Below are 18,254 nucleotides of genomic sequence, written 5' to 3'. Positions count from 1 at the left end.
GGGATACAGGGTAGTTCAGTATACAGCTGAGGATACACTGCAGTATACAGCTGGGGATTCAATGCAGGGGATGCAGTGCAGTATACAGCTGTGTATACAGTTCAGTATACAGCTGGTGATACAGTGCAGTATACAGCTGGAGATATAGGATAGTGCAGTATACAGCTGAGGATACAGTTCAGTGTACACCTGAGGATACAATGCAGGGGATACAGTGCAGTATACAGCTGGGGATACAGTGCAGTATACAGCTGAGAATACAGTGCAGTGTACAGCAGAATACAGTGGAGTATACAGCATAATATATTTAAGTGTACAGCAGAATACAGTGAAGTATACAGCATCATACAGTTTAGTATACAGCAGAATACAGTGGAGTATACAGCAGAATACAGTGGAGTATACAGCATCATACAGTTTAGTATACAGCATCATACAGTTTAGTATACAGCAGAATACAGTGGAGTATACAGCAGAATATAGTTTAGTATACAGCAGAATACAGTGGAGTATACAGCAGAATACAGTTTAGTATACAGCAGAATGCAGTGGAGTATACAGCAGAATACAGTGGAGTATACAGCAGAATACAGTGGAGTATACAGCAGAATACAGTGGAGTATACAGCATCATACAGTGGAGTATACAGCATCATACAGTGGAGTATACAGCAGAATACAGTGGAGTATACAGCAGAATACAGTGGAGTATACAGCAGAATACAGTTTAGTATACAGCAGAATACAGTGGAGTATACAGCAGAATACAGTGGAGTATACAGCAGAATACAGTGGAGTATACAGCAGAATACAGTTTAGTATACAACAGAATACAGTTGAGTATACAGCAGAATACAGTGGAGTATACAGCTGCCATCCTGGATGGATACATCACATTTATTGGCTCTGGGTGCTGTGTACACTGAGTAAACGTCTTAACATATAATAGGAGAGTAATGTGAATGTGGGGCTGAGCTCCTGCTGTATACATAAACGCTTCTGTCTGGTTTATTGTTTTGCTTTTGTTACTGTATAGGAAAGTATGGCAGACTGCACTTGTCTATACATAGGGGGACTGCAGAAACTGTATACAATATGTATGGCATCTGTAACAGGCCGTCTGACGTATATACATCCCGAGCTTGTGTGTCTGACATAGGCTTGAACACATTGTATACAGAGGCAGGTGATGGCGTACAGTGGCTTCTGTCACCCATAGGCTCGTACGTCATCTGTTTAGTGTATATGTCATGAAAAGCTCATGATGTCTCCCCTAAATGGATGCCAGAGACAGATGCTGTGACAGTGGCCACCGTCACCCAGACTTCATGCTGTGGAGACCTGTGCTGCGCAGTATATGTTATTTTTACAATTCAATTGATGGAAAAGCTTCTGTCTTCATCATTTGTTTTTTTCTTACATTACACTGCCAAATACTAACTAAGGCGGAGGGCATGTCCGCGCTGTGCGACTGTGATTAGTTATAAAGACAGCGAGAGAAAGCAATAGTATATCTGTAGAATTCATCTCCGGTGGAGAAAATCAGTATTTGATACACTCACGATTTTGTAAGTTTTCCCACCTACAAAGAATTGAGGTGTGTCATTTTTATTGTAGGTACACTTCAACTACGACAAACAGGATCCCCAAAAATCCAGAAAATCACATTGTATGTTTTTTAAATAATTAATTTGCATTTTAGTGCATGAAATAAGTGTTTGAGATGTATGATATAAAGTTCTATTTTGGTCTCATCTGACCACATGACCTTCTCTGGATCATCCAGATGGTCATTGGTGAACCACAAATGGTCCTGGACGGCTGGCACGAGTAGATGGACCTTGCATACCCTGCAGGATTTTAATCCATGACGGCGTAGTGTCTTACTAATGATAATGGAACAAATAAAGGATTTGACTTAAGAAGAATACAAGGAGTGCCGGTCTTTTTCTTCGTTTGTAGTAGTAATCTTTGACACTGTGGTCACCACTCCCTTCAGGTCATTGACCAGGTCCTCCCGTGTAGTTCTGGGCTGATTCCTGACCTCTCTCAATATCATCCTTAAGGGGTGTTACACGCAGTGATATCGCTAGCGATATCGCTGGTGAAAGCACCCGCCCCCGTCGTTTGTGCGTCACGGGCAAATCGCTGCCCATGGTGTACAAAATCGTTTGGAGCCGTCACACGTACTTACCTGCCTAGCGACGTCGCTGTTGCCGGCGAACCGCCTCCTTTCTAAGGGGGCGGTTCATGCGGCGTCACTAAGCGGCCACCCAATAGAAGCGGAGGGGCGGAGATGAGCGAGACGTAACAGCCTGCCCACCTTCTTCCTTCCTCATTGCCAGCGGCCGCAGGTACGCTGCAGTTCGTCGTTCCTGAGGTGTCACACGTAGCGATGTGTGCTGCCTCGGGAACGATGAACAACCCTCGTGCTCAACAGTAAACGATTTTTTAAAAAGGAACGACGTGTCAACGATGGACGATAAGGTGAATATTTTCCATCGTTAACGGTCGTTCCTTGATGTCACACGCAACGACGTCGCTAACGATGCCGGATGTGCGTCACGGAATCCCTGACCCCAGCGATATATCGTTAGATCCGTCGTTGCGTGTAACGGGGCCTTTACACTACGAGGCGGGATCTTGCATGGAGCCCCAGACTGAGTAAAATTGACAGTCATCTTGTGTTTCTTCCATTTTGTAATAATAGCGCCAACAGTTGTTGCCTTCTCCCCAAGCTGCTTGCCTATTGTCCTGTAGCCCATCCCTGCCTTATTCAGGTCTACCATTTTGTCCCTGGAGTCCTTAGATAGCTCTTTGGTCTTGGCCATGGTAGAGAGATTAGAGTGTGATTAATTGAGTGTGTGGTCAGGTGTCTTTTACACAGGTAAGAAGTTCAAATAGGTGCAGTTAATACAGGTGCAGAGTAGGAACAATAACAGGTCTGTGAGAGGCAGAATTCTTGCTGGTTGGTAGGTGATCAAATACTTATTTTATGCAATAAAATGCAAATTAATTCAAATCATACAATGTGATTTTCTGGATTTTTTTGGGGGGGTTCTGTCTGTCACAGTTGAAGTGTACCTTCAATAAAAATTACAGACCTCTCCATTCTTTGTAGGTGGAAAAATTTACAAAATCGGCAGTGTATCAAATACTTATTTACCCCACTCTATCTATCCATGTATCCATCCATCCATAAAATAAGACCTACCGACTTTACAGGATATTTAGAGAATGCTTGAAATATAAGCCCTACAACAAAAATAAGCCCTAATTACAGTTAGAGATAGTGTTAGGGGATGTCAAACTGCACAATTTCTCAGGGACCCCACTCGCTTAGGGACCCCAGCAGTTGTATTCCTAGGTTAAGATTGTTTAAGGACCTTTGCTGGGTATCTCTCTATCTATCCATCTATCTATCTATCTATCTCTCTATCTATCTCTCTATCTGTCCATCTCTCTATCTCTCTATCTATCTATCTCTCTATCTATCTCTCTATCTATCTGTCTATCTCTCTAGCTCTCTATCTATCTATCTCTCTATTTATCTCTCTATCTATCTATCTATCTATCTATCTATCTATCTATCTATCTATCTATCTATCTATCTATCTCTCTATCTATCTCATTATCTGTCCATCTCTCTATCTCTCTATCTATCTCTCTATCTATCTATCTCTCTATTTATCTCTCTATCTGTCCATCTGTCTATCTCTCTATCTATCTTTCTATCTATCTATCTATCTATCTATCTCTCTATCTATCTCATTATCTGTCCATCTCTCTATCTCTCTATCTATCTCTCTATCTATCTATCTATCTATCTATCTCTATTTATCTCTCTATCTGTCCATCTGTCTATCTCTCTATCTATCTTTCTATCTATCTATCTATCTATCTATCTATCTCTCTATTTATCTCTCTATCTATCTGTCTATCTCTCTATCTATCTATCTATCTATCCCTCTATCTATCTATCTATCTATCCCTCTATCTATCTCTATATCTATCTATCTATCTCTCTATCTATCTATCTATCTATCATCTATCTAGCTATCTCTCTCTATCTATCTATCTATCTATCTACCTATCTCTCTATCAATCTATCTATCTATCTATTTATCCCTCTATCTCTCTCTCTCTATCTATCTATCTCTCTATCTATCTATCTATCTATCTATTTATCCCTCTATCTATCTCTCTCTATCTATCTCTCTATCTATCTCTCTATCTATCTCTCTATCTATCTATCTATCTATCTATATATCTATCTATCTATCTATCTATTTATCCCTCTATCTATCTCTCTCTATCTATCTCTCTATCTATCTATCTCTCTATCTCTCTATCTATCTATCTATCTATCTATTTATCCCTCTATCTATCTCTCTCTATCTATCTCTCTATCTATCTCTCTATCTATCTCTATCTATCTATCTATCTATCTATCTATCTATCTATCTATTTATCCCTCTATCTATCTCTCTCTATCTATCTCTCTATCTATCTCTCTATCTATCTCTCTATCTATCTATCTATCTATCTATCTATCTATTTATCCCTCTATCTATCTCTCTCTATCTATCTCTCTATCTATCTCTCTATCTATCTATCTATCTATCTATCTATATCTATCTCTGTATTATCTATCTATCTATCTATCTATCAAATCAAATCAAATCAAATAAGCTTTATTGGCAGGACCAAATACAAATTAGTTTTGCCAAAGCAAGTGTACATTAGGGGCTGGGGCTGTGGGGATGGTGGGTGGGTGGGGACTGTAGGAAGGATGGATGGGGCACATCCAGGGTGGGGACTGTGGGGGCACTTCTAGGATGGGGGCTATGGAAGTCCATGGCTTATGATGGGGCATATCCAGGGTGGGGACTGTAGTAACGGTGGATGGGGCATATCCAGGGTGGGGATTGGGGTGCCACATCTGGGATGGGGGGCTATGGAAGTCCATGACTTATCATAGTTCTCTTTCTCGGAGTCTATGGCATTCGCTCACATACCGCGCTGCTATCTCCACTGCGCTCTCTTCTTCCCCCAGCAGGATATATGTTTTCTCTTCCTCCTTCATGGAGCTGAAATCCGGGAAGAGATGGGAGAGTCTCCTGAAGTGAGTGTCCCTCACTGCTGAGTACTTGGTGCAGTGTAGCAGGAAGTGGGTTTCATCCTCCAGGGCCTCCAGGTCACAGTGTTGGCATAGTCTGTCCTCCCTGGGCTTGTAGCTCTGCTTGTGTCGGCCGGATTCGATGGCTAGACTGTGGGCACTGAGTCTATATCGGCTCAGGGTCCTGCGGTCTCTGGGGTCCGGGAGTTTTTCCAGATATGGGGCCAGTCTGTAGTCTCTCTGTAGTCTCTGGTACGTGGTCAGTTTCTGTGAGGTGTTGATGTCGGTCCTCCAGTCACTGACATACCTCTCCTGGCCCTCGTCTACCATCTTCCTGATTCTGGTTCTTGTCAGGCTGCTGTGATTGGTTATTTTGTCCAGTTGGGTTTGGGAGAGCTGTGCCCGGGGTCCTGGTTCATCTGGCCCACGTATATATATCAGAGCTTTGTGGTGATGGGAGCTTGGATTGCTACTCTGTAGGTGAGCCTGAAATGATCCCGAAGTGACCTCTTCAGAGCTGCTAGGTGTAGAGGGAATCTGCCCAGCTCAGCTCGACAGGCACTGTTGGAGGTGCTTCGATGGACCTGGAGAAGGTGCTTACAGAATTCCAGAATTCCAGGTGGAATATCTATCTATCTCTCTATTTATCTCTCTATCTATCTATCTATCTATCTATCTATCTATCTATCTATCTATCTATCTCTATCTATCCCTCTATCTATCTATCCCTCTATCTATCTATCTATCTTTAGTTCCATGGGATATAGTCATGTGGAGGCTTTTGATTATTATTGGCTACAGTGGTTACCACCCAGGGGTGTGAGTTTTGGAGGTCATCAGGAGGTGTGGTTGGTGTTGGCATATATCTCTATCTTCGTACCTCCCATCGATGATTCCTGGAAGTGAATAATGGATTGGATTCCTGGTCTCTGTAACTTCTCACTATGCTGGGAGGTGAGGACTACACAGTGACCATAGATTTATGACAATACAACATCTTGATGGCTTCATTCAGTAGAGAAGTTGTACATATCTGGTAGCGATTTGTCCCCTCTAGTGGGCTCTGGTGTCTCCTGGCTCCATGCATGGATCCACCTGTAAGATAGGTGAGAGACTGTATCTGTATGTGTAGATAGATAGATAGACAGACGGATGCATAGTTACTAGATAGAAGAACTGATTATTCAGTAATATGGTTATTAATACTGAAAATGTAAAGGGAATTGCTAATAAGTCAACCAGTAAGTGATTTACAGAGTTCAGAGAGATTTCCGTCCTGTACAGTGCAGTATACCCTATACCTGTCCATTATCCACAGTCTGTATACAGTGCTGTATACCCTATACCTGTCCATTATCCACAGTCTGTATACAGTGCTGTATACCCTATACTTGTCCATTAATGACATTTTGTTGCTTGAGGTGCCCACTGATCCCACCTCTATCATTTCCTACATGTCATTACATAATGCCATAGGTGTTATAATGGCATTGTGTTATTACTGGTAGTGAGGCACTGCTCAGTGTCGATTTGTGGCACAGGCTTACAATGTGCTTATCATCTATGATCTGCCATTTTGGTTTATCTCGAGGTTGCTAAGCCTGTGGCACTACCTATGTCAGTATAGCCATGTAGAAGAGGTTGCATGTCGGCACACAGTCCTCTGTGAGACCACCCAATAGATACTGCCATGTTTCTTCTGGTGTCTGCTGCCAATACCTCTGCCATATAACATGGGGTGTAACATCACACTTTTTTTTTTAAACTAGTACAGAATTTAACAGAAAAATATCTTCCGTGAGACGTCAGGGTAATATGGAGGCACAGTAAAGCCCCCATACATGCCAGCGGATGCCTTATTACAGCTCCGCACAACATGGCGCCATAATACCAGTGTGCACATGAGAATTTATAGCCTCCATACACATTGGATGAAAGTGGGTTGACTGGTCAACCATCTGGTGTGTATGGGGGCCATCTGACTCTACCCTATAGGGTGCTTTACACGCTGCGACATCGCTAGCGATCTCGTTAGCGATGTAACACGCCAGATCGCAAATACGATTTACCGAGATCGCACATGTGACCGGCGCTAAAAAATGACCTATGTGCGATCTCGGCACATCTCATCTGCTATCTGGCGTGTCACATCGCTAACGAGATCCCTAACGATGTTGCAGCGCGGGGGAGAGTAGGGTTGGGCAGATGGAATTTCAATATCTGATCCTATTGTTTTCAGAAGAGAAAATATGTAGTCAGAGGAGTCTGGAAGCCACTTTCTCCTCTTCACCCATGGGGGTCAAGAGAGATAACTCTTGGCCAAACGAACATTTGGCCAGCAGCTATCTAATGGGTGTTGGCCAGCTTTAGGTTCAGGTCTTTCTACCTTGTAACCTTTGTGAATGGTGGGCAATGTATGTCTACTAGTAAGAACACAGTACTAAGTCTGCACTATGACTAGGAGTCCAAATGTATGTGAAGACCATTACTGACAAACATGACATGAATTCCACCTGTAAGTGCAGAAGGAGTTAAGTTGGCAATAAATGTTGCTCTGTCCCGGTCATAACTACTAGAGACGCATGATGATTCATCACATTAATTTCATTTCAAGTAGGGATTCAATCACTTATGCAGACGTGAGTAAGCTTCCATAGAGATTCAGCAGTACTGCTTCATCTACAGACAATCTACAGTACCAGTCAAAAGTTTGGATACACCTGTTTATGCAATGGTTTCTTTGTTCTTAATGCAAGGTACACATTGTAGATTCAGACTGAAGGCAGCAAAACTATGAAAGAGTAAAGAAACACATATGAAACAAACTAGGATATACTGTATGTTAAACCTTAGACTCCTCAAAGTACACCTATTTTATTCTGATGACAGCTTTACACCTTCTTGACATTCTCTCAGCAATTTCATCAGGTAGTCACCTGGGATGTCTTCCAAAGAACAAGGTATACCTTGTCAATAGTTTCTGTGGACTCGCCAGCCTGCAGCAAAGTGTTTGCGACTATTGGGTGTGTTTTGTAAAAACAATGTTGGTACACAGTTTCATACAGTGCTGAGCCCTATTCTACAACTGTTGAAAGCAAGAAAATGACAAGAACTACTCAACTTAAGACAAGCGACAGTCCATCATTAATTTAAAACATGAAGGTAAGTCAATCCCGAAAATTGTTAGAAACTTGAAGCTATGCTTATACAGTATGTGGTCATGAAAACCATCAGTTGCTAGGATGAAACTGGCTCTCATGGGGACCGACCCAATACAGCAAGACCACAAATTAGCTCTGCTGCAGAGGATAAGTTCACCAAAGTAACCAGCCTCAGAAAAGGCAAATTAATAGCACCTCAGATAAGAGCCATTAGATCAGTGGTCTGATAAGTCAAAATTTGAGATTTTTGCTTTGAATCATTATGTCTTTCGTTGTGAGACGCAGAAAAGGTTGTTTGTACATGTATAGTGCCAACTGTGAAACATGGAGAACGAAAGATTGTGTAGAGGTGCTTTATTGGAGACACTGTTGGTGATTTATTCCAAATTCAAGGCACACTAACCCAAGAAGACTACAACAATAGTCTAAAACAACATGCTTTTCCTCTGATCTTCAATTAGTGGGACCATCATTTGTGCTGCAGCAGGACAGTTATACAAAACACCCCTCTAGTCTGTGTAAATGCGTTGAGACCAAGACGAGTAGGGACAGAGGGCTTTGTCAGGTGACATAGACTTCACAATAACTGCAACCCAATTGAGATCATTTGCACCTCAGAGTGAAGGCAATGTAGCCAATAAGTGCTGAGCACCTTTGGGAATTTCTTCAAGATTTTTGGAAAGCCTTCCAGCAGACTACCTGATGCTTGAGACAGTGCCAGATGTATAGCTGTCAACAGAGTAAAAGTGGGGTACTTTGTGGAAAATAAGATTTAAAACATGCTGGGGGGGTTCAAATGTTTTTTTTTTACTCCTTATTTTTATATCTGCTCCTTTGTGATTTTGCTGTCTTCAGTCTGAATCTACACTGTGCACAATAAGAACAATAAAAATCATTGCATGAGCAGGTGTTCAAACTTTTGCCCAATACTGTATGCTGGGTTGCTAACCATCCAGAAATTTCTGGATAGTCCATAAGACTAGGGTACTTTTTTGTCGTATCTGTAAAAAAAATGTTTAGGGATCCATGATTTTTTTGCAGTTAAAAAACAATATTCAGATTATGACTGTGGGTGTGCTACCATGCTAAGAGGGTGGAATAGTCAGGGGGAAATAACGCCCTTGGGCTAGTCACAGTGCACATAACATATCATATAGGATCTTTAGAAATACTTTTTCTAAATATCTCTTTATGTACACTACTAGATACAGGGATGGCAGGAATTAGATACTAGATACAGAATTAGATACTAGATATAGAATTAGAATTAGATACTAGATACAGGGACAGGCAGGAATTAGAAATGTGCATGGGGACATATACACATTACAGGGGGGATTGGGGCTCAGACATCACTGCCAGGCACGGACAACACTGGCAGAGGCACGGACAGCACTAAAGTGGCACGAACAGAACTGGGGGACACTGACAGGACTGAGGCGGCACAGATATCATGAAGGGGGCACAGACAGCCCTGGGGGTGGCATACAGCACTGAGGGGGTGGCACTCAGCACCAAGTGGGGGTGGCACACAGCACTGGGAGGGGGGCACATAGCACTGGTGGGCATTCACAGTACTTGGGGACTTACACAGCACTGGGTGTTGGGCTCACAGCAGCAGGCGGCAGGATGTTCACAGCACAGCAGGAGGCAGGAGGCTCACAGCACCGCGGGAGGCAGGAGGCTTACAGCAGTGGGAGGCAGGAGGCTCCCAGCACCGTGGGAAGTAGGAGTCACACAGCACCGCGGGAGGCTCACAGCACCTTGGGAGGCAGGAGTCAAACAGCACCATGGGAGGCAGGAATCTCACAGCACCACGGGAAGCAGGAGGCTCATAGCACCACGGGAGACAGAAGGCACACAGTACCATGGGGGGCAGGAGGCTCACAGCACCGCGGAAGGCAGGAGGCTGACAGCACCACAGGAGGCAGGAGGCTCACAGCACCACGGGAAGCAGGAGGCGCACAGTACCGTGGGAGGCAGGAAGCGCACATTATCGTGGAAGGCAGGAGGCTCACAGCAGCACGGGAGGCAGGAGTCACACAGCAGCACGGGAGGCAGGAGTCACACAGCACCGCAGGAGGCAGGAATCACACAGCACCGCGGGAGGCTCACAGCACCGCAGGAGGCATAAGTCACACAGCACCGCGGGAGGCAGGAGGTTCATGGCACCGCAGGAGGTACACAGCAAAACAGGAGGCAGGAGGCGCACAGCTCCATCGGAGGTAGGAGGCGCACAGTACCGCAGGAGGTGCACAGTACCGTGGGAGGCAGGAGGCTCACAGCACCACGGGAGGCAGGAGGCTCACAGCACCAGGGGAAGCAGGAGGCTCACAGTACCGTGGGAGGCAGGAGGCTCAGCACCACGGGAGGCAGGAGGCTCACAGCACCATGGGAGGCAAGAGGCGCACAGTACCGTGAGAGGCAGGAGGCGCACAGTACCGTGGGAGGCAGGAGGCTCACAGCAGCATGGGAGGCAGGAGGTGCACAGTACCATGATAGGCAGGAGGCTCACAGCAGCACGGGAGGCAGGAGGTGCACAGTACCATGATAGGCAGGAGGCTCACTGCAGCACGGGAGGCAGGAGGTGCACAGTACCGTGGGAGGCAGGAGGCACACAGCACTGCAGGAGGCAGGAGGTTCATAGCACCGCAGGAGGCACACAGCACAGTGGAAGGCAGGAGGCGCACAGCACCGTGGGAGGTAGGAGGCGCACAGTACTGCAGGAGGCAGGAGGTGCACAGTACCGTGGGAGGCAGGCGGCTCAAAGCACCGCAGAAGGCAGGAGGCTCACAGCACCCCGGGAGGCAGGAGGCTCACAGCACCAGGGGAAACAGGAGGCTCCCAGTACCGTGGGAGGCAGGAGGCTCCCAGCACCACGGGAGGCAGGAGGCTCACAGCACCACGGGAGGCAGGAGGTTCCCAGCACCACAGGAGGCAGGAGGCACACAGCACCGCGTGAGGCAGGAGGCTCACAGCACCACGGGAGGCAGGAGGTTCCCAGAACCACGGGAGGCAGGAGTCACACAGCACCGCGGGAGGCAGGAGTCACACAGCACCGCGGGAGGCATGTACAAAAGAGAAGCTGGTAAACCTGATGGTCCTCTTCTTTTGTGGGACGGGAGCGCAGCACATTCACGCTTACCCCACCCACAGAGTACATCCCCAGAACGCTGGCACAGACCAGCAGGCTGAGGACCTAATAGTATGCGCACCAGACATTGTAATTTAAAGGGCCGACAGCCGACAAGACCGCAGCTGCCGCCCGAGTACTGCAGTCCCCAAGAATGTGCCCAGGGACCGCATAAAAAGTCATGGGGGGCCACATACGGCCTGCGGGATGCAGGTTCCCCACCCCTGCCTTAAATAGTGAATCCAACATATTACAAAATGAGCAAAATCTACTATAAATCAGCACTTGGATCTTGCTGCAGATTCATAATGGATTTTGCAATGGATTTTCTTTTACTGATGTACAATCCATCTGCACGTCCTTTTTTACGTTACATCGGTTTTTATGTTATACTGTATTTGGTTTTGTTTGTTTCACGTTTGCTGATTTATTTACAGCATATTAATTAATATCTGACAGGTAAATGACGTCCTAATGAACGGCAATGTTGAGCTTTAACTACTGCACTTACATTCGGATACTTGACTAAAAATTTATGTTGATTGTCTAGTGATGTGGAAATTAGAGTGCTGATGGGGAATGGGATGCCTCTTCTGGAGAAGTGCTGATTAGCATCTGGCAAGTGATTTGTAGCAGATAAGTGACGATGACACAATTTACGAAAATAACGTTTAATTAGGATTTAAGAAAAGAACACAAGAACCAAAAATACCATGTGGACTATATGGCGATCACCAGATATTGTTGTGTATACTTCCATTTGCTGCTGATTACCACGTTTCTATAGCCGGACTGACCGTTTGGGCATTTTCCATTGCCAGAGGGGGCCCATAGTTAGATGGAGGTCTCGTTGTTTTTTAATATGATTTTGTTGAATAAAAGCTGGAGGAGACAAAAAGGCGCAAATGGTATCTTATCCCAGTGGAGCAGGAAAAAAGAGCTTGGAAACACTCACCTCGGGGAGTTGTAAGGGTCACAACTACCATTAAGGCCCCCTGCACACGTCCGTGAAACATGTGCGTGTTTGGTCCGTTTCCGTATGTACCGGAGACACGGCCAAACGTGCACCAATGTTAATCTATGTTTGAGGGCACACGTGCTTTATTTCATAATGTCCGTGTGTCCGTGTCCGTGATCCGTATGTGTTTCCGTTTTGCACGGAAGCATGTCCGTTTTCTGCACGGAACACGCACACGCGGACACCATGAAAGTCAATGGTTATGTGCGCACAATACGCGACAATTTAATAATCGCGTAATCGCAGCCACCACTGGATCCAGCGGTGGCCGTGGGTAACCTCAGTGACAGCTCAGCTGATCGCGCTACTCACCTCATTTGCTGCGTGGAGCTGACAGGAGTGGCGGTGTATTCCACTGCTTCGGTCACCTTCATGCAGCAGAGCTGGATGCGACGCTGGAGGTCCGTGGATTACGCCGGACATGGAGGGCTTTGTTGGGGTTAATAAATTGTTGACGAGGGAATTTGTGAGTGTTTTTTATTTCTAATAAAGGATTTTTCGGGTGTGTCTGTTTTTTAACTGTAACCTACAGATTAATCATGGAAGGTATCTCGGGGAGACGCCTGACATGATTAATCTAGGATTTAGTGGCAGCTATGGGCTGCCATTAACTCCTTATTACCCCGATTGCCAACGCACTAGGGTAAATCGGGAAGAGCCGGGTAGAGTCCCAGAACAGTCGCATCTAATTGATGCGGCCATTCTGGGCGGCTGCTGTCTGATATTGTTAGGCTGGCGGGCTCCCCATAACATGTAGCTCCCCATCCTGAGATTACCAGCCTTCAGCCGTGTGACTTTACCCTGGCTGGTATCAAAATGGGGGGGGACCGCACGTCGGTGTTTTTTTAATTATTTATTTATTTTTTTAACTGCACAGTATAGTCCCGCCCCCCCGGCGGCTGTGATTGGTTGCAGTGAGACAGCTGTCAATCAGCGTGGGAGCGTATCTAACTGCAACCAATCATAGGCGCCGGTGGGCGGGGAAAGCAGGGAATACGAGATTGTTTAATGAAAGGCCGGCTTTTTCAAAAGAGGAAAAGCCGCCGGAGTTTAGAGAACAGCCACGCAGCGCCGCGACGGTGATCGGGTAACTGTGAGTTTGCGAGAGGGGTACTCCATTCAGTCACTCTGGTGATTAGCGGTCACCGGTGAGTCCTTCACGGGTGACCGCTAATCAGGACGCGACACAGACAGAGCCGCGGTATGACAATGAAGTCGGGTGAAGTTCACCCAGTTCATTCTCTACGTGCGACTGTCTGCTGTCAGCGGGTATGTATCTACGACATTGTGCATCACAAACACGCATAAATTCACACGGACAACACATACACATGTCAGTTATTTCTCTCACGCATAAACGGACAACCAGCACGCACACACGGCTAGCATACGGCATTCACACAGATGGCACACGGACACAAAAAAGAACACAAAAACGGAAAACGACCCGAAAAACGGACGTAACACACGTGTGTGTTTTTTCACGGACGTGTGAAGGGGGCCTAAAGTGTAGTATCAAGCCACGTAGGCTGCTGTGTACCCAGCAGATGCAAGAGGGAATGAAGGGTTAACCGCGCTGCTGTGGAGATAAACAGGAGATGGATCCAAAGGATAATCTTCGTGATTTTTATTTTTCTACTCGTTTCAGAGTCTTACTGACTCCATCAGGAATCAAAAAACACTGATTATTACTAACCAAGGTACATTAAGTGTTTTTTTTTCCCTGATGAAGGAGTCAGTTAGACTCTAAAACGCGGCGAAAAATAAAAATCACGAAGATTATCCTTTGGACTCATCTCCTGTTTATTTCCACGGCAGGCGAGGTTAACCCTTTTCTCCCTCTTGGTGTTAATATGATTTTGATATGAAAAGCATTTGCATCATTTTATATCCTAATTGTTTTATCTATGGGGTTCTGCTATCAAGATCGTCATACATTTGCATTTATTCTTTATAATAGTACAGAAACAGTCAAGTACATACACTCTTATTTTTGGATTTCCTTTGCAATAGCAGTAGTGTCATGGTTCTGATTTGCGGTGCACTGCTCTCTTGCAGAGCCGAGGCTCTGTTGTTGTATTGTGCTGCAGTGGACGGGTTGTTTCCTGGCCTTGGGTCCTGCGTTGGTAATGGGATAGGTTTGTTCACAGGAGCCACGTTCTGGGTGATTGCTCTGCTTCATTAGGGAGCAACCTCACCTGGAACGCCGCCAGTCGTAGTTCCTGTTCTGCAGCAAGTGCTTCTGGCACCCATAAGTGTACTATTTTGATTTTGTCTCTCGACCCCGGACCTTAGTTAACCTTCTCTGCCCGTGCCCCCAACTCTGACGTTACCCCCAGGCTCCTGACCTCCGGCTTGTACCCTGACCTCGGCTCTGCTTTCTCTCTATGTTTCATACCTGACTTCCTGGCTACTGACCTCTGGCTCGTACCCTGACCTCTGCTCTGCTTTCTCCCTGTGTTCCATATATGACTTCCAGGCTCCTGACCCCTGGCTTGTTTGACTACTCCTCTGCTAATTGTATCTAGTGACAGCTAGTGATTGAGCATCAGAAGTAGGTAGAAATGTGCTGCTCAATAGATTTATATCATATATAATCAATGTGTCAAACATTTCTTAAATGGAAATTGTCATCGGGTCTTTTCTACCTAATGTGAGAGCATTATAATGTAGAGCTAAAGACTCCAATCCCAGCAATGTATCACTTACTGGGCTACTTCCTTTCATTTAGCTAAAATCACTGTTTTATCTGCTCCCGATTTACCAGGTGTCTTGTATAACCACGCCCACTCCACACATTGGCAGCTTTCTGTTCAGCTTTTGTGCATAGGCAGAAAGATGGCAATCAGTTGTGGGGGTGGGTTACACAGATCTCATTAATATGGCAAAACAGTGATTTTATCAAAGCTTCAGCAAGATGCCCAGTAAGTGACACATTGCTGGAATCATGGTCTCTTGTCTTACATTATGGTGCTCTCAGATTAAGTGACAGATTCCCTTTATATATGTAATTATGCATATGGGTTATACTAGAAAACTGTAACACTCGCGGCCAGTGTAGAGGCAGTGAGCGGAGTTAGTAGACCTACTGGACCACGGGGACCCAAGGATACCGTTTAGTGGGAGGGGCTTAACGAACCGGATGCCAAGTACCACTAGACAGGGCAATGACCGGGACTGTGGCAGACCCCCAGGACAGGACTCAGGTATAGACACAGGTTCAGGCTAGCACAGGAGGGATGGCTGAGGCAGACAGGCAGGAGGGTATGGACAGGTATGGTGTGCATGGCAGGGACAGATAAGTATGGGAAGGCAGGTACAGGTGACGGACACAGGGATAACGGGACAGGAGCTCGGGACCTGACAACTAGCTTAGCAGACTGGTATACTGACTAACTAAGGCATTGCACAGGCACTTCCCCTAATGGGAGGGTGCCTTAAATACATACATTTCCTGGAAATAGTGCACCAGCCCTTTAAGAGGAGAGCTGGTGTGCCCATGTGCCCTAAGCACACTCCCGGAAGACCTGTGCTGCATGCACAGGCCCTGGGAGGGGAAGTAGGCGGCAGTAAACGTGGACGACCAAGTCGGTGTGGGGGAGGATGTGACCCGGTCGGAGACCTTGTGGGGATGCCGGTGCTAAAAAAAAAAAACGTTTTCCATTTTAAAAAAGACAAGAATTCTGTCCCAAATTTTGGCAAAAAAATCGATCATATGTTTTGTGCCACTGTTAGCACCTATCAGATTTGAAAGAAAATCTGCCAAGAAAAGGGACAAATCTACACAGAATAGTAAGAGGACATGCACCATTCATTGATGTGAATTGTTGGTACGTCAGCCATGCGGAAGGGTAAGAATAAGGAACGTATCTAACCTGAGTCTTTATTACGCCTTTTGCCAATTGGACACATTGTACGCCAATATAACACACTGTGCTAATCTCCAGCTATCAGAGTCCTTCAGTGTACAGTAATCGGAGACATCTGGAGCATGGGTAATCTTCACAGAATTTTATGTCCGCGGACACTTTATGAGATATGTATGGTTGGGTCTGCACGCTGCCAATAAAAGCGGACATTTTTCTTCAGACTGAACACATGGTGAGATGAAAGGACAAGGATTTGGCTGCTTGTCCGCACTTTTATCTTCATACTAGCGCAGCACAGTTTAAGTGCATAAATACATTTCCATCATTGTATCTAGGCGTTCTTTGTTTCATGTACCCCATCATCCGTCAGCACCTCATCTTCTTTCTTTGCTGCGGTATGAACGGTCACATATGAGGGGTGCAGAGCCTTAAGGAATGATGGTCTTCTAATTTGCTGTATTTTATTAGCATATAAATAAAATTCACATTTTCTATTATTAAGGAGAACAAGAATACTGTGTATAATCATTCTAATGAAATAACTGATGCTAATTAGTGGATGTTGCATAAGAAGTCACATTCTGTTATGTCCTTACATTTCAGCTGAAGAAGTGGAGAGACTGGCTGCAATGCGCTCCGAGTCCCTCGTGCCCGGCACCCACACTCCTCCCATCAGAAGAAGAAGTAAATTTGCCACTTTAGGGAGACTTTTTAAGCCTTGGAAATGGAGAAAGAAAAAAAGTGAAAAGTTCAAGCAAACATCTGCAGGTAAATGCTTGTGCGTAATTCTTGTGTTAATCCATTAAACTTCGCACATCTTGAGCTCTACTAACCTGTCCGTCTAAGGGTGGCTTTACATGCTGCGATATCCGGCCCAATATCGCTAGCATGCGACCCACCCCCATCTTTTGTGCGAAACGGGCATATCGCTGCCCGTCGCGCACAAAATCTGGCACCCCCGTCACACATACTTACCTGCATAGCGACGTCGCTGTGACCGGCGTACCGCCTCCTTTCTAAGGGGGCCGTCTGTTCAGCGTCACAGCGACGTCACTAAGTGGCCGCCCAATGAAAGCGGAGGGGCGGAGATGAGCGGGACGTAACATCCCGCCCACCTCCTTCCTTCCGCATTGTGGCCGGAGGCAGGTAAGGAGATGTTCCTCATTCCTGCGGCGTCACATGTAGCGATGTGCACTGCCACAGGAACGAGGAACAACTTCGCCCCTGCGACAGCAGCGATAACTGGCAGCGGACCCCCATGTCAACGAGGAGCGATTTTGGACGTTTTTGCAACAATCCAAAATCGCTCCTAGGAGTCACACGCTGCGACATTGCTACAGCGGCTGGATGTGCGTCACAAAATCCGTGACCCCAACGAGATCGCTGTTGCGAAATCGTAGCGTGTAAAGCCCGCTTTAGAAAATACTGGAAAAATCCTTGTGCTGGATCATACTTTCTTATAATGCTGTTGTGTTGTTCCGCCTGGAAATGTATTATTATATTAACTTTGTCGATGGAGTGTGTCCCTATACTTGCTGATGCTGCACACCCAGTACTTACTGTATGTAGGGACAATACCGTAGCGCACAATATCGTTAGGAGCCGTCACACGGACTTACCTGCCTAGCGACGTCGCTGTGGCCAGCGAACAGCCTCCTTTCTAAGGGGGGCGGTTCGTGCGGCATCACTAAGCGGCTGCCCAATAGAAGTGGAGGGGCGAAGATGAGCGGCCGTAACATCCCGTCCACCTCCTTTCTTCCTCATTGCCAGCGGCCGCAGGTAAGCTCTAGTTCGTCGTTTCCGAGGTGTCATACATAGCGATGTGTGCTGCCTGAGGAACGACGAACAACCTGCGTTTTCAACAACGATTTTTTGTAAAGGAACGACGTGTCAACAATGGACGATTTGGTGAGTATTTTCCATCATTAACGGCCGCTCATTGGTGTCACACGCAA

At 45.9% G+C, this 18,254-nt stretch overlaps 1 protein-coding gene across 7 annotated transcripts in view; it reads left to right on the top strand.

Moving 5' to 3' along the window:
• PHACTR1 (phosphatase and actin regulator 1) overlaps nucleotides 1-18,254 on the top strand; it is a 513,119-nt gene that overhangs the window by 327,340 nt on the left and 167,525 nt on the right. For all 7 annotated transcript variants that reach the window (XM_075314747.1, XM_075314748.1, XM_075314749.1 and 4 more), the window contains one exon: nucleotides 16,903-17,067. In XM_075314747.1, coding sequence (XP_075170862.1) covers nucleotides 16,903-17,067 — 165 coding nt within the window. The remainder of the gene's footprint in view (nucleotides 1-16,902; nucleotides 17,068-18,254) is intronic.

Source organism: Anomaloglossus baeobatrachus, chromosome 6, assembly GCF_048569485.1.
Source record: "Anomaloglossus baeobatrachus isolate aAnoBae1 chromosome 6, aAnoBae1.hap1, whole genome shotgun sequence".
NCBI lineage: Eukaryota > Metazoa > Chordata > Amphibia > Anura > Aromobatidae > Anomaloglossus > Anomaloglossus baeobatrachus.
This window is presented reverse-complemented; position numbering and strand designations above follow the sequence as displayed.